The sequence below is a fragment of the Sander lucioperca genome, chromosome 9, assembly GCF_008315115.2.
Source record: "Sander lucioperca isolate FBNREF2018 chromosome 9, SLUC_FBN_1.2, whole genome shotgun sequence".
Taxonomy (NCBI): domain Eukaryota; kingdom Metazoa; phylum Chordata; class Actinopteri; order Perciformes; family Percidae; genus Sander; species Sander lucioperca.
Window position 1 is genome coordinate 9,813,441 of NC_050181.1, and position 17,933 is coordinate 9,831,373.

At 38.0% G+C, this 17,933-nt stretch overlaps 1 protein-coding gene across 2 annotated transcripts; it reads left to right on the forward strand.

The window, feature by feature from the left end:
* The first annotated feature begins 542 nt into the window (after positions 1-542).
* On the forward strand, positions 543-16,308 carry pcmtd1 (protein-L-isoaspartate (D-aspartate) O-methyltransferase domain containing 1). 2 transcript variants are annotated; one of them, XM_031294067.2, is made up of 6 exons: positions 543-803; positions 7,170-7,635; positions 8,144-8,246; positions 10,284-10,455; positions 13,183-13,306; positions 13,658-16,308. In XM_031294067.2, the coding sequence occupies exons 2-6, from the start codon at positions 7,329-7,331 to the stop codon at positions 14,038-14,040; spliced, it is 1,089 nt and encodes a 362-aa protein (XP_031149927.1). In that variant the 5' UTR covers positions 543-803; positions 7,170-7,328; the 3' UTR covers positions 14,041-16,308. The 2 variants fall into 2 exon arrangements, with proteins under 2 accessions (XP_031149927.1, XP_031149928.1); XM_031294068.2 differs by having other exon boundaries at positions 545-777.
* Positions 16,309-17,933: the final 1,625 nt, after the last annotated feature.

The following is a 17,933-nucleotide window of genomic DNA, read 5'->3' on the forward strand; positions in this document are numbered from 1 at the left end:
CTGTCTTCCATTCCCAGACTTCCAGAACAGGCCAGAAAACCAGCTGCACGCTAAATTTAAACCTTTCCTCTGGGGAACTGTGAGGTCACAAGGTGGGTGAAACTTTCAGGGAATGTCCAATGAAGTACTCTTCTCTTAAAGGAAATGATAATGAACAGGCTTGTCACAGTGGGGCCAGCTACAGTATATTATTCCTGAATAAAACTAAACCTTTATCGAAGATAGATTAAAAAAAAATGTAAAAAAAATAAAAAAATCTATCTATATTATCTATACTAAGTATAGTACATGTAGGCCTACACTAAAAGCTACAGGTAAAAGAGCCTTTGAAATTGTAAAAACCTAGGCAGAATTATTGTAAAATAAATGCTTTCCTGGACAGATTGATTGATTGATTCTGATTGATTGATTGACACTCTAATATCTGGAATCTTCTCTGTAGTAAAATTATTTGACTAAAACACTCCAAAAAGTGCATGTAGAAAAATATATAGCCTACTGTTCAATAGAAAGATACATATTGTAGATGGATGTGAGCAACAGTGCCTCCCTCTATCGACATGTTAAACCACGTGACGTGTGTTTACATCCTCTCAGCTGCTTCTGTCTTCTTCTTCTTCACTTCGACACAACGGCTCGCCGTTATTAGTTTACCTTTTCATCCGAACCAGCTAACTATTTAGCACAGTTTACTAGCAGTTAGCCTTTAAAAAAGGAGGCTGCTAACGTCTGAAAGTCACTGACCGTCGCATTGCACAAAGCATCCAGTTACAAGGAGTAAGTAAATGCGACACGGCATTATTGTTGTGAGTATTTGTATTTATTTATTTCAAAATAACTATTGTTTGTGTGTGTAAGTTAGCTAGCTGGTTTGTATAGTAAGCAGCATAATAATTGTGTTAGCTTTATTAAACGTGACACTCCACACTCGCTGTTTTCGTGTGTTTGCTAGCTGGCAGGATAAAGACGCGAGCTTACCTAACCTGCTTTGTCTCTGTTTTGATGATGGCGCACTCAGGCCCACAAAAGCGAACGTAAGCCAGATTTATTAGCAACTCCGATGGCGTTGTCCCGACGCTATATGTTAACTTTTAACTCTTAAATGTAAACCCATTTTTACCAACGTCTGCAAAACTGACATTTTTTGCTTCTTTCATTTTGATGTGTGCGCGAGCTCGAGTTTATGAGGCGGAAGAAGCTCCGAGGAATCAATGTTATTTGTTTGTTTTCGTGGGATTTTTCTACAGCAGTTGAAATCAAACATGCAGGGATATTTCAGCCTCTTTTTTTTTTAATAACACATTTAGCTAGTCGCTGCTAAAAGATTGAGGTTACTCGCACTGCAGAGAGCTGGCCAGCAGCGTTTATGGTCGACAAGTAGGAACAAAAGCTGGATGTATGCACAAGCACACAGTCTCTGTTTAGTATTTGTCAGCTCGTGTAATGCATGCTTCACTCGCCATGTATTTCTCACAGATGTGGTCGGGCCGGATTTTAGAAAACAGCCGTGATTAATATCGCTTGACAACATTTCACGAAAACGCTGTTGTTGTTTTGCTCCATCGTCACACGCAGTGCAGAAAGTGTCCAGGCCGCTGATTGGCTGACGCGCCGCTGTCTGTGTGGCAACTGCAGCACGTGATCAGGTAGAGAGCTGATTGGCTTCATCAGGTGTCAGTTGTGGGAATATAGGAACATCTGTATGACGTGAAGCAACATCCCTGCTATAAGTGATTGAAGGTGTGTTCAACAATATTGGAAACACCTTAGAAAATAATGCAAAGTACCATACAGTTGAATAAACAGTTAGGAAGACTAGGGGCCCTATCTTGCACCTGGCGCAGCGCAAAGTCCGACGCAAGTGCCTTTGCTAGTTTAAGACCGATGCAGTTGTCAAGTTCCCGTCCAGTGCCCACATCGTTTAAATAGCAAATGCACCTTGCCCATCTGTGCGCCCATGGACGTGCTTGGTCTTGCAGGGAGGTGCGTTCAGGTGCATTCTTGGCGTATTGCTATCTTGAGGCAGTGGAAAGTGATCTCGCCATTGACCAACAAAAACCTGGACTTTAGACCAATAACGCAGCATTTCATTGTTATTTTAACAGTGCATTAGTAAAATGCGCCCATGCTCGTGCACAGCGAGCGCACACTATGCTTGTTACACACACACACACACACACACACACACACACACACACACACACACACACACACACACAAAGTGGATTCGCCTTAAATGCACCTCCGCCAGGCGTTTCACGCCATGCACTTAGATCGTTAAAATAGGGCCCTAGGTGTGCAACTACAGCACTGGGTTGCACCAGCTATGTGTAAATTCTATTCAATAGAAGTTAGGGTGCAAAGTCAACACTAGAGTAGTGTTGCAGTGGTACACCTGTTTTATAATTAAGGAAAGGGGCCAATCAAGATCAAAGATAGAGCTCCCTGTCATGGTTACCGTTTGCATTAGCTTTCTGGCTGGCATGAGCCACATGGCATCGTAGCACATCATAGAAAGCTAGATCGATTTATTAAATTTAAATAAATTGGGTCTCTACTATTATTCTATTGCAAAACAGCATGCAATTAATGGAAAGATGATGCTGTGTGTCAAAAAAACTGCAGTTTCTGTGACATTTTCATTTACATTATACCCTAGAGGCATGTGTAACTATTTGTTACTTAGAGTTATGTTGTAACTGATCTCTGTGGTGCAACCACTTATTTTAGTAATGCATAAGTCACAACTTCATAATTATAATTAATAGTATTAATTAATAATTGGTATTAGTTAATTAGTAATAATTTATGGCTAAATTTGAACTTACGCACAGCTGGTGCTGATTATTGTCAATATCCGTTAATCTGCATATTAGATTCTTGTTTGGTCTTTATATAAAAATTGTGAAAAATGCCCTTCACAATTTAAAGATTCAGTTAACTGTCGCATAAGACAAAAAAGCAGCAGATCCTCGCAACTGAATCCTCTACACAAATCCTAATGACTAGGGCTGCAATTAACAAATTATCTTTTGGTCAAGTTATAGTTTTGTATATAAAATGTGCCCAAGGAGGCATCTTCAGATGTCTCGTTTCGTCCCATCATCATTCTAAAACCCAGATATATTCAGTTTAATATAAAATATATAAAGGACATCTTCGCATTTCAGAAGGTGGAACCAATTCATGTTTGCCAGTTTTCTCTTTTTAAAAAAGACAAAGGATTAATTAAAGTTATCAAAATTGTTGCCAATAACAGTCTACTAATCAATTATTCCACTATAACCTTTAGCTCCTGTTAAATGAACACTTCTGTGACAAAGTGTTGGCAGCAATATAAGACACTTAAAGGTCATGGCCTCGCTGGCATCCTTGTGATGCAATCATTCTCATCACACATTAGAAAAACAAAAACAGATAAAATGTATGCAATGCAAGACCGAGTTGCAGGTTCATCCAGGTGCCACAAATTGAGGGAAAGACACATCTGCTTGAGTTGAAAACGTTTATCCCAAAACTGTATGACCTCTTTTTAAATATAAATATGCAGAGTCAATTGGAGCAAAAGTGAGAGGGTCCAGAGGAAAATAAGAAACAACTGAAGTCCTGGTAAATTTAGAAAATTTGAGTTGTTTCCATTTCACACTCACTCACACGGTTCCTGTTGCCTGGTACAACAAAAGTTTCTACTGTCGCATCATCTGGCTGTATGTGGCTAATTAACTCAGAGTCCAGTGGTCAAAGTTGCATAAATAAAGATTGCACCATAAGGTCTTTACCACTAGCCTGGGGATGGAGTCAGATGAAAGTCACATTGTTACCTAAATTAAAAGGATTTATCCACAACCACTGCTGAGCATAAAAATCTTCAGAGGTTTTCATGCCAGTCCCTTATATACCAGTCTGAGGACGATACTAAAGGAAGGGCTCATTATGGTGAGCGACTTGTTAGAATATGGGACATCTTGTGTAGTTGTGGGAATGAAAGTCTTGATCTTATACTACCACAAACATTGCCAAAAACTTTATAACTAGAGAGAAAGACATACCACTGTAATGGATTTTTTTTTAAATGTGTGTGTGTATATATATATATATTTTTTTTTTTAATTCCTGGATCGACAACAGATTTGTACCAGTTTGTCAAACAGAAGATCAATGTGGCCTTTTAATAGAAGTGGAAAAATGGCCTATGGTCATGGGGGTCAAAACAATTTATTTAAAGCATAAACTTGTGACAGTAACTATCTGCTCTGGAATATGCAATGAGACATTATGTGTAAAGGGTTTCCCCTGGGTTTGACACTAGAGGAGAGGTTAGTACTGTAGGTTATTGAAACGTATTCTGCAAACATCACATTTTGAAGTATATTATGTAAAATTTTAATGAAACAGTGGTGCTAGAAAAAAGGTCATAGGGTGACCAAAATCATTATGATTTATGTTGTGCATGCCACTGATATCCATAGCAGATTTAATGGGAATTGGGTCATTCGTTTTTAAGGAAAGGATATATATATATATATATATATATATATATATATATATATATATATATATATATATATATATATATATATATATATATATATTTTTTTTTTTTTTTTTTTTTTTTTGGAGCAAAACAAATGAGTGCTTCTATGGAATTTGCATTTGTAGAGCACATTTGTTCACATGTATTAATAATAACATTAATAAGTTTGACATTGCAGAGAAAAATGTCACTGAATTTATTTTCCATGCAGCTAGATCTCATTAATTACACTTTCTTTAATCTTAAAGTCTTTAATCTTATCCTTCGATGGTTATCCTTCAATGTGAACCTAACATGCTCAAATTTCTGCTGTAGTGGATATAGGAAAAATCATTCACTCACTGGAGTCAAGAAATGTAAATTCACAGGTTTGAATGTTTACGAAAACATATTTTTTATGTCTATTGTAACTTTAAGCACAAATCATTACAAAAAAATTTGCTGTCGTTACAACATCACAAATGGAAACATGAGACTTGTGACTGTAGATTTATTATGAGATTTATTGATACACATGATTGTTTTCTACTAAGAAGAATTATATCGCTCTGGCATTTTGCCACAGAGGCATTGACGTCATTTCTTTTGCTGACAGATCTGCATATTAGCTGATAAAATGTCTAACTTTACACTGTAAATGCTTGTAATCATGTGGATTATCAGTGTACCTCGCACAGGTCTGCTGATCAGCAGTGTGTACATGCCGGGGTGCTGCCTAAACAGGCCTTTGGTGTTTAGTTACAGCACTAGAGTTGATCTTGTGTAGCCGGAGGATCTGTTACATGTTTCGTCATCCTGCGTGGTTCAGTGTTGTTGTCCCTAGCTGGGTCATAGCAGCAAGTCATGACCTGACATGGCGTCAATGCACTTTCCATTCACACCAAAAACCCGGGACATCCAGTGTCTTTAGCAGTGAATTCCTGTTTGCAAAAGAGGGATTTCTTTTCTGTACAGGAATAGCTTCACTATAACAACAAATGTTATTACCTATCTGGTCCTTTTTGATTCGTCTCAAACGAGTGGGTAAATGATGACCCCTGTTACAAGACTCTGGATTATCATTGTAACACTGTACAGCAGTGCCCAAAAGCAATTTGCTTGTAGTATACCTCGCCTGACCCATTTTTCTGGATTTTCATTAAACTGCAGGCAACTCACAGGACTATGCAATACAGAGGGGGTAGAGGGGAAAAACTAGGGGAAAAAAATACACTTGTGTACAATCAGTGATGGTGAATGAATCAATGATTCTTTTTGCCTGTGAGAAAGAGCCAATGGAAAATTACCCTTACCAGGCCTCTACTACAAAGTCACCCCTGAATTTAATCTTTATTAGCTGAGTCAGATGTGGAGATGCTGAGAAGGCAGAGAGGCAATCCAAGACCTGTCTCCCTCGGCTGCATCTCCAGCTATACCCTTTCACTCTGTGCCAGTGTGGGGTATTTTAGTCATCAAAGCATCTATAAAATGTTTAAAAACCAGCATGTGGTAGGAATTTCCTCTTTATTGCTACGATGTGGTACTTAATAGTATTACATAGTGAAGCCAGTAGCTCAGTACTCACAATGTAAGGAACTTTCAGATCAGCAGAGAACAGTTTTAATTGCCCCGATTGAGTGAAGCAGTGAATTATTGGCATTTGACTAATCAATTAAACTAATCGTTTCAGCTCTAAAAATCAATATATTCAGTATACAGCACATTACACTGTGCATGTAGTACATAGCATGACGAATAGAGCTTTTTTCACAACAGATATTTTATAATTTATATGCAGGGAAATCTCAGGTGTAACAAATTACATTAATGATGGCTCTGTTCCATAAAGCTCTGCTAGTGAGCCAGCATGTATTATACCAGGGACCGTAAACCTAAATTGAATGGAGCCATCATGAAGAATGTCTGTTGGGAAGAAGGCCTACTGTATATACACTGAATACGAGTAAACAACAGGTGTTAACGGAAGAGGTTAATCTCTGAAGTGGAGGCAATGTCATATGCAAAATAGTAATCTGAAGGCTCACAAATTATATGATCAATTCAAATCATTAAAATGCCTTAAAGGCCCTGGACAACCACACAGGTGTTTTAGTTAACCTGGCTGATTAGACCTCTTCCCAGGACTGTGTGGGGGTGTAAAGACCGATTGAGTGACATTTTCCTGAGCCTCCTTTTAGCTTTGTTGCATCTGTTCGGGCAGGACAAATGACATCTTTATCATCCTTATTGGTAGATGAAATTTGTGACTAATCAGCCAGAATAACTGAAATCACCTTTGTGGGTTTACAGAGGCTTTAATGTTGTATTATTGGATTGTTTTCAAACGTGACCTTTTGGTTTGTAATAAATATTCAAATGGATACGGCTACAGTTATTTCATTGGTTCTTTTAAAAAAAACTCATCCTGACAGGAAATTTACTTGGAAAAAAACTGCTATAGGACTCTTCATTCATTCTTTAGTCTGTTTCTCTCACGGTTGTTAATTTTTCATCAAAAAGACGATCCCAGTTGTGGGAGAAGATTAATACATCTACACTTTTATCAGCATGTTAAATCTGCATATACTTGATTTAAGCAGACACTGTATTCCCTAGCAGGCATGTTGCCCTAACGTGTTTATATATTTTTTCTCAGGTCACTTGCTGCCTGGACATGACCGAAGTCTAAACTCTGACGCTCGAGGAGTCGCAGCGGCAGCATCCTTTAGGTCAGCCACTCTCCATGCCACTGTGAGGAGGAATCACTCATCCTGAGTACGAGTTTGGCCCTTGTGTTTCCTCTTCTCTTTTCACCATGGGGGGAGCCGTGAGCGCTGGGGAGGACAATGACGACCTCATTGATAATCTTAAGGAGGCCCAGTATATTCGCACAGAAAAAGTTGAACAGGCTTTCCGAGCCATAGACCGTGGTGACTACTATCTGGACGGCTACAGGGACAGTGCCTACAAAGACTTGGCGTGGAAGCATGGCAACATCCACCTGTCTGCTCCGTGTATATACTCTGAGGTGATGGAGGCCCTCAAGCTGCAGCCTGGACTTTCTTTCCTCAATCTGGGCAGTGGAACTGGCTACCTGAGCACAATGGTTGCCCTTATCATAGGTAAGCATAGTGTACCCAGCTGTGTTTATCATATGTGGGAAGTGCTCAGGTGTTCTGTAAAATCTAGGTTAAATGAATTTACTATACAAATGTACACTGCGTGAACACAAATCAGCATCAGTGATAATAGGACTGCTAGGATTTTAATTTTCGATTTATTGTGACGATTATTTTTCTGATTTATGGAATAATTGTGTGGTCTGTAAAATGTAAAAAAAAAAATATATATATCTATCTATCTATCTATCTATCTATCTATCTATCTATCCTAAAGCCCAAGGCACCATCTACAAATTGCTTGTTTTGTCAACAATCCAAAACTCATAAAACAAAGAAAATCAGCAAATTTGGCATTTTTGCTAGGAAAATGATTTATTATTGATTAATTTCTTGTCAATCAATACAACAATTAATTGTTTCAGCTCTCCATGAAAGCACAATAGGTTGTATGTAATGCTATGATGGGATTGTTTTTAAAGAAAATATTGTTCCTGTTTTTCTTTCAAAGGGCCATTTGGTGTGAACCATGGAGTTGAGCTCCATAAGGACGTAGTTGAATATGCCAGAGAGAAACTGGATGATTTCATAAAGAATAGTGACAGCTTTGATAAGTAAGTACATGCTTTAAAGGAATATTTCATTTAGGCAAATATGCTCATTTGCTTTCTTGCCGAGAAAGCAAATGAGCATTGATGGAAAGGTCGACACCACTCTCAGATCTGTCTGGAAATTATAAGGCTAAAGCCAGCAGCTGGTTAGCCTAGCTTAGCATAAAAAAGCCAGAACAGCTACTAGGGGTGCACAATATATCGACTCAATATCGTTATCGCGATATCACGTTGCGCGATATTATACCGAAAGTCTCGCGATAATTAAGCGATATTTTGTTTGCGTTGCATCCCGCCCGACATGTACCCAAAGAGTATAGAAGCAACAAGAGGAGAAACTCAATAGAACGTTGTGTTACATTCAGTCCAAGATGGCGGAGCTGCAGTTCCATTGAGTTTCTCCTCTTGTTACGTCTATACTCTTTGATGCACCTCTCGAAAAATACACATCACTCGGTAGCGTTGTATTTCCCCCGACTCATTTCCTGGTTCTCCTTCTCCATAAACAACATGAAATCAAGGAGAGGGTTAACTTTTCCTGCTACAGATTTTCCACCGTGGTCAGAAAGAACAGGGGAGACACTTAAGTTTCTCTCACTAACACTCTACGGTCACTACTCGCTCCGAAGAAAATCGCCGTCACTCTCTCACCTTTTCTTCGCTCTACCACACACACCCACATGCTCGACGCACACAACGTGGAGCCTCCGCAGAACCATAAAACGAAGCGAAAGAAAAGAAAGGAGCTAAAGAGAGAGCGAAGAGTGGAGCAAAAAGAACACAAAAGTAAGAAAATGAGTGTTGCTCTGGGAGACGACGAAATAACAGATTGAAAAGAAACTTTAGAGGCCAAAAATATTAGCTACAAAAGAGAGCGACATGCACTCGCTTGTGGTGCTCCTGGGCGTGCCTAGCCTACCCCTGGTTGCTTGGCAACAGTAAACAGAAATTCTCCGGTGCTACCTTAAACCACGTCTTAAAAGTTACTTCAGAGGTATTGTTAAGTCACAAGAACGATGTTTTTGGATTTAAAAGTATTTATTTCTCGATAAAAGTAACACAATATATGAGATTAAATGCCAAACATATCAGATATATACATAAATACGATGTCCTGAAGCGTTGTCCGCCATCTTGAATTATTTTCTTCGACTTGAGCCACTGACATACGTCACGCTGCCCTCACGCTGCCTTCACTCTGATTGGCAGTCGCTCGTGGCCAAACGGCTACTCCCATTGAAAATGAATGGTAGCTGTCTCTTGTAGCTAATGTGACTGTAGGGTAATGCCTTCTCCTCGGTAGCTTGGAAATACTTTGGCTTTAAGCCAACAGATGTGCATTGCATTGTTTTTTATACTGTAGTCGTGTATATACAACCAGTAGAACATGTCCTGTTCTATAGACATGCTCTTTATTTATTTATTTTATACTGTCCAAGCAGTAAAACATGTCCTGTTCTGTAGACACATGTTGGACCAGTCCAATATGACTGTCAGTTGAAATAAACCTTGTGTTGTAAGAAAACTCGTTTTATTTGTTATAAATCTATTTTGATGCGTTTTCCCATAACTTTGGTAATTTTACATATGTTTAAAAATATCAAAATTAATATCGATATCGCAATATTCATTATCGATATCGCAATATCACATTTTTTCAATATCGTGCACCCCTAACAGCTACCCTGGCACTGTCTGAACATTACAAAATCTGTCTACCAGCACCTCCTAAAACTCATGTTAGATAATCTCGTTTGTTTATTCTGTGTAAAAACAGCAGTTAAAAAGATAGAACATGTAAATTAGTGATCTTTAGATTAGCTTATTCCTTTTAACAAAAACTGGTTCAAACCACAGGCACTAGTAGCAGTTTTACCTGCCCGTTTTTCTCTTGTGGACCATATAAGACTTTGTCTTGCAAATTAAATACATTTAAATCTCTCTAGTTCTACTCATCTAATCTGCATAATTGTGTGATAGCTCACAAATGCAATGAGCCTTGGATGAGTTGGATTTTATTCACTATACTTTTTTTCACAGGTTTGAGTTCTGTGAACCCATCTTTGTGGTGGGGAATTGCCTTGAAATCTCAGCAGACAGTCACCAATATGATCGCATCTATTGTGGCGCAGGAGTGCAGAAAGACCATGAAAATTACATGAAAGTACTGCTCAAAATTGGAGGCATTCTGGTGATGCCTATAGAGGATCAGGTAAGTGCTTCAAGCTATCAGAATGATACATAATCAACACATCATGATTGCTATTCAAAATGCTAACACATGAGGGAAAACGGTAAAATAGCTTTGACCTACAAGACTGGTTATGCAACTTATGCAACTTTCACATGCATTATTGAGCCACAACTGCCCCTGGATTTGAGAAGCTGCCTGGGGAGCCCAAACAGGGCTGTATAAATACAGGTTTTATTTAAAACGGTGGATGTGTGAGTGTGTACAGACTGTGGGGCATGTAAGAGGGCATTTAGAATTTTTTGGGAAGGTGTTGGAGAAAATGGTTGGCAGGAACTTTTTCCAGTAAGGAGGGTAATTATCTCGACAAATTAATGGTCAAAGAATTTAAAGGAAAAAGAAGCAAAGCATGACTAAGATTGGATATTTGGATTAGGTTGTCAGTGCGCTCTGAAATGATTTCAGAGAAGAAAACAATCAGATGTTATGCTGTGTTTTTAAAGAAGGTAGAAGGCTTTAGTAAGAACAAAAACGGCCTGTGCACACTTATAATTAATGGAGAAATTCGCATAATTTTGATCAGAGATCTAAAATCTACAGAGATGTAAAATCTAAATGGCATGAAAGCGCTTCAAGTCATACCCACTCAGGCCATATCCACACTAGTGTGAATAATTTTTAATATCTTGTTTTTCCTCTTTGTTGTGGCCCTTCATCAGCACCCAGCCAGTATACTCCCCACCTCCAAAAAAATACAAGCTTTTTATTATCACTCTACAGAGTAGACAAATATGAAACATTTAGTATGAGGAGGGCAAACATTTTTGAAAATGCTGGCGTACTGTATGATTAGTATCTTCAAAGATTTGGCTGGGTAGAGTACTATGTGAAGAAGCAACTTTAAGAAGCAAGCTTTGAACTCATCTTGTATATTATATATAGTAATGAATCACATGATATAGATGACATCTTGAACTATATCTGTATGTTCTGTGCTTTATGTTGGTAGGCACTCTCAAAAACATAAAAGGATTTCAATGCAAACGCTCAGGAATTACTGTTAGCATTGGTCATTTATGACCCTTAAATAAAACACAATTTTAAACATGCCCAGCTTAAACAGATACAATATAAATGTAATCTGTATTGTGGCTATTTTAAAAGAAAAATAAGCAATCGCAACTGAGACCTTGCACTCTGACAGTGAGCATTATTATATTGAATGAAGTACATTAAACATGATGGCTATGAATGGATGAACCATACATTTGCCTTTAAGGCATCTTCAGTGTCTGCTGGTATTAATGGACCTGTTGTGTGCCACTTGAATGCTCCCCGGAAACCATTTCACCACTCCCTACCAAGATATACACTCACTTTATTACCATGCATGATGAGTCCATAGCCTCATGTGGTTAAATTATGTTTTGATTATTGCCTGTGGACTGGTAATTACTTGTTATGGCCTGAGCAACCAGATATCTGTCATCTACTTAGGGCCATGCCTTACATATCTAACTTCTCATACCAGCAGACATTTTGATGATGTGGCCGATTGGGTGGGTGATATGATGATGATGTACACCATAACTGCAAGGATTAGGAGAATAACACATTACTCAATCTACAAAATTAGTTGACTATTCTTTAGCAGCAAACCTACATGAAACATTTGACGGCTCCATCTGTGTCAGAATTTGCTACTTTTCGTTGTTTTACATTATAGTAAACTAAATATCTGAGCTTTGACTGTGGTCTGACAAAACAAGACATTTGAAGACGTCACCTTGAGCTGTGGGAAAATGTAAAGTCATTGATGTTTTCAGATTTTTTTTTCTCCATTTTATGGACCAAACAATCCCATCAATTAATGGAGAACATAATTTGCAGATCGATTTTGTACTGTCAGGGATTTTTTATACTGTTAGTTTAGTAGCTATTCTTTAAAATTATATATATATATATATATATATATTTTAGTAGTTTTTAAACTTAATTTCGGGCATTTTTTTAGATTAAAAACTGATTAAATTAAGGTTATAAATTTATTTTGTATGATTTTTGCATTATTATAATTAAGAATTTTTATCCAGTAACAATTTCTCAATTGATTTTCTGAAAAATAAATTCATACATCTATATTGCGATATAAATTTAAAACTTGCTTCGATAAAGGAGTTATCCATATTCCCCACCCTTAGCGTCTGGTCCATTCATTTGTACACCTTTTTGAGATTTTTTTTCCTTTAAAAAGCTACCGCCCTGTCTTGTTGATGCTCAGACCTTTTTTCAGTCTGTTAGATAGTTCTTTAAGCCTATTGGCAGTAATTTGGTCACGTACAAAGCAAGTGTGGAAATGGAGTTCATTTGTCATGCATCTATTTGATACAGCAGCAAGTATGCAAATGTAAGGGGCTTTTTTTTTCAATCTCCACTGGCAAGGTTTATCTTTGGTTACACAGTGTATGTACATTTGCCAACCATAATGAACACGTAGAATTTGGAGTAAGATCATTAGATGTGCATGTTATTTAATAAGCAAACACTGTATTTATACAGAGGATCAAACCGACCATGTCCCCATAAGAATCATCTGTATTCAGGTGGCATTTACTAAATGCACAATAAGCAAGACGTAATTATATTTTGAAGGAACTGCAGGTATAGGCCCTTAATTCTTGCTCCCGAGTGTCACACAGTATTTCATATTTTATAAGTGTTGAGTTCAGGTTTCGTCTCTTCATGCAGCTGACCCAGATAACCAGGACTGGTCAGTGCACATGGGAGAGTAAAAACATCTTGGCGGTGTCCTTTGCCCCCTTGGTCCAGCAGAGCAGAGCTGATGGAGAGAAGCCTGACGCTGTCCAGCTGCGTAAGTTCTCCAGCCTCAACTAAACAAAAGGAAACAACTCTTTGTGTTTTATTATGCCTAACTGGTCTTGAAGTTTAAAGCAGGAAATATTTCAAAGTCAGACAGTACATTGAAAGTGATGTGACGAGACGATTCCGTCAGCAATATTTGCTTTGACATATAAAGCTCGCCCTGCAGCTGCTCTATAGAGCCAGTTGTTCCCTTTCCTTGAAATACTGAGACACGGTTCTCTCTTTGACGGCCTCACTTGTGTATGCCGAACTAGTTGAAAGACTGGTGCAGTTTTATGGATTATTCTTATTTTCGTGACGCATTGCCCTGAAGGACTGTGTCATCTCTCTTTGTCCTCAGCCCCAGTGACTGTCCGCAGCCTTCAGGATCTGTCTCGGATCTACATACGCCGCACTCTCAGAAACCTGGCCAATGAGGATAGTCAAGGGAAGGGGATGGTGCAAAGAGTTCCCCAGAAGCGCAAACGCAGGCGCTGCCGACGGCGACGCATCAACACCTACGTTTTTGTAGGCAACCAGCTGATCCCTCAAATGGTGGAGAGCGAGGAGGAGGAGGAGCATGCTGAGGAAGAACACAAGGAAGTGGAGGAGGAGGAAGAGGAGGAAAGAGACATTGGCGACATTGAAATCCTCAAGCAAGTGAGCGTGTTGAGAGACCAAATAATGGCTTTACCGCTTCCTGAGTCACTTAAAGCATTTTTGCTCTATTACAGAGAGAAATGACTGATGAACTCAATGTCCACTCTTAACGGGTGCAAGGCCTGCTGAAATGCTTTTCTTTACTCTTTTCAGTACAAATGTAGCATTATTTCCATTAAATCTTGATGGCAAAACAGTATGGAAAGATACGTCAGATAATATTGGATAATAATGTTATGATTGTCATGAGTTGTTAGTTTTTGTTGACATTTTCTTTTGATTTGTATGTAAAAAAAAAAAAAAAAAAAAAAGTATACCTAAAGGACATAGTTTCAGAAGCCCATTTTGAGATTCAGATTTTATCACAATTTCAGGACTTCTGCAGAAATGTGCAGATAAAAAAAAAAAAAAAATTGTATTATAAACAAAGTTCTTTTTTGTTAAAATATGATCATGCAAAGATGAAAACTTTTATTGGAGTTTTATTTTAGAAGCTTTAACTTACTATCAGTGTCCTATCAAAGAAGCAAAAGACAAATACGGCCAGACGTCCTCCCATTTTGAGTTAAAGAGACATCCTTGCATAATCATAAATTACGTCATTACTCTTCTTGATATTTTGTTTTCGGTCAATGTGTTTTGTACCTTCCTATTACAAGAGATCATTGAGAGACTAGATTGGTTCATTTTTTTATACAGGGCACCTTTTTGATGTAACTTTTTCTACAGGGTGGTAATGTGTTTCCTCAGTTTGGATATGAATAGCTGACATCCTACTTGATATAAGGTGTTGTAGACCATCTCCATGGTTTTTTCCTCCATTGTTGATGCAAATAGAATTATTAGTTTAATTATATCAGAGGTTTGGAATAATGATAGAACTGATTACGGGTGTTCAGTGGTGGTTTGCATTTTCAGCTTTGTTTTAGAGGGGACTGGTAAAGGGGAGATGTCAATAATGCATGAATATACTGTATGTGTGTTGGGTGTTCCTGACTTTACTTCACATCTTATGCTTGGTCACTGGAGGTGATGTCCCAAGTGATCAAGTCTGAAAATGTTTTGACAAAAGGAGAAAAAAAAAAAAAGGATTTTAAGAATATTTATCATTTTGATGGCCTTGAGACAAATCTCAAATAGTAATGCGTTTTTTATGCAAATGAAAAACCGAATCGCTTAGGATTTTAAAGCCTTTTATATCCTGGACTGTAGAAGTGTCCAACAAAGCACCTTAGTCTGCAGTCCTCAAAAAAATCATTTGTATTGTGGACTGGACATGTAATGTAAATCCTCTTTAATCAAAGTACAATTTACTTGCAGAACTTGCCTGATAGTGGTGGCTTTTAAGTGCCAACATACCCCATCACATTAGGACTTCTGTAAGTTTTTCTGGCACAATAAATTTGCCCAAGCGATGGTATATTTCTACAAAATCATTCCACGGTGAAAAAAAAAGAAAACAGCACATCACTGATAGCTGACACACTTTCTTCATGCTTTACGGTCACAGACTTTGGAGATTTTGTTCATCTTACTTTGAATGCATCATTTAGAATTCCAAAAGCTGAGTTGAATGTTGTTGATATAATTCTATTCAATATAAAGTGATATGTATGTATTGTTATGATTCTGCATACAGTTTCATTTGCATTTGATTTGTTGTAGCGCCCTCTTGCTGTACTGATCTTGACACTGGGAACTCTGTAGCTCAAAACTCCACTGCTGTCTGTTAAATGGATAAGATATTAGTGCTATAGGTCTTAATTTTGTTCTAGTGTAATGAAAAATATTTTGTTTGAAAACGGGAGTGATTATTATATTAGTAGTTTTTTGTGTGAAGAGGTGACATTTAATTTTCTGTAAGTTTTGTTTTTTTTACATTCATCAGAAAGCTTTGCAAGTAAGCAATAATGGATTCATTTCTCAGCTTATAATTACTAATAACAACAGTCCCATTTGATTTACGTCGTATCCATTAAAATTCTCATGACCAATTACAGGCATGCAACAGTTTATATACCATTATCTAAAATGTAATTGCTAATTAGAGAGCACATTAAGTATTGAAAGCAGGGGACCTACAACAACCTCGACACTCAGGTCACGCCTTGCACCAAAGTGAATGGGATTGCTGCGATTCCGTTTAATGTGGACGAGATTCGACTACAAAAATGGCACCCAGTAAAGACTAAGCCCTAACCAATTCTGTGCTTTTATATAAAGCTAATTTGTTAAGAGACAAAACAGTTCTGTTACTGTTTTTCAGGCCTAGGTTGATTTTATAGTGTGTGCAGTTCATTTTAAAAATGTGTTTCTCTGTAAATGTTTGGCAAAAAATAAAGGTCACAATCACATTATGCCTCTTCTAATCATTGTAACTGCTCTTTTTATGTTTTTTTTTATTTGTTAGATTTAGAGGTTTTCTTCCGAGTCTGTCAAGGCGTGGACAAGGAGTCAAATGAGTCTTCATTGCAAGCACATAGGAAGCACACTAGAACACTAGTAAAAGTGCCAATCTGGCATCCTTGGCAAGCTTTTGATGATCTGTTTTTGTCACTGCTACATCTAATTGATAACAGAAAGAGTTTCCATGTACCCTCACATCATGGCTTTTCGGACAGAGTTATGGAAAACAAGTAAACAGGCCCTAATCTGTACATAAAACCCAATACTATGCATTACAAATTTATAGTATACTTGCTGTCTGACAGAACATCCCTACCTTTGACTGCACGAAACACAGGTAACATGCTGCTGATCCTGCTATTCTTATAGTCTCGCTTTGCCAGACCATCCTCCACAGCGCTGCAGAGGAGGGTCTGGCTAGTCCACACAGCATTCTGGGATGGGTGAAAAGAAGTGCTGTGGTTTATTGCCATTTCTTTAAACCAAGCACAATCGTTATGAGCGGTACTAAGCACCGAGCAGAGCCACGGTGCCGCTGTAAAATAGCCTCGGTAAGGAACTTGTTTTGGTAGAACATGTGTACATTCAAAGGTTGTTTTAGTCATGCAACAGAAAACTCAGATTGGACAGATAGTCTAGCTAGCTGTCTGGATTTACCCTGCAGAGATCTGAGGAGCAGTTAACCATAGTCCTCATAAATCCACCGGAGTTTACAATTCCAACACAAAGAAAGCGTAAGGTAACGGACATCCGGGGCTAAGAGTGAAATCCGGCGGAGCAATCCCGGAAGTGGACCGTCATGGATATAGACTACTATTCTTATAATACATCTTTCATTGGATGCAGGCTTCCTGCTAAAAACTTTAAATCTTAAGCCCAGGCTAAGATAACCCCGGACGACACTCTGATGACATCCGGTCATTTTTAGACTTTGTGTGTATTATTTATTATATTATCCAGTGAATGGCATTAAAGATAGATTAGCAGGGTACAAAATTTATGGTAGGGTACAATATATAGAAATGGAAAGAGTATAGAATAGCCAAAAACATTTTACTCAAGTAAAATGTAGCCTATATAATGTTATATCAAATAGACCTATTAAATATAAAAAAACGTATTTTAGCTACAAAATAAAGTGCATAATGCTATATACACACACACACCACAGAGCCCCTCTGTCCAAACCAACAATATGTCCCATATGTATCATTCCAAAAATGTTGATACCGGTACTGATACCAATATCGTGACTTTGACGATACTTTTTTCGATAGCAATTTTATCAAATCCATTTAAAAAGGAAAAAAAAGAAAAAAGTATTTAATTCGGTACCCAGCCCTCTCCACCGCGGCACTTTGCAGCATGTGCACACAACTGATTATCATAGCAACCAGCACAGAGGACAAAACTCACACAAACATGACAACCACAAAGAGAGTAGGCCTACTACGACACTGCGGCGGGTGTAAAAAGCAATATTAAGCCACATAAATTCAATAACCTGACACTATAGAATTACAGCAGAATAAAACATCAGCAAAGCAGACAACAGCGACATGTATCAACAA

Bases quoted from the DNA above. Each gene is read 5' to 3' on its own strand.
- pcmtd1 (XM_031294067.2), top strand. From the start codon at position 7,329: ATGGGGGGAGCCGTGAGCGCTGGGGAGGACAATGACGACCTCATTGAT. The intron at 7,636-8,143 runs GTAAGCATAGTG...TTTCTTTCAAAG, and splicing joins AATGGTTGCCCTTATCATAG to GGCCATTTGGTGTGAACCAT. The intron at 10,456-13,182 runs GTAAGTGCTTCA...CTCTTCATGCAG, and splicing joins TGATGCCTATAGAGGATCAG to CTGACCCAGATAACCAGGAC.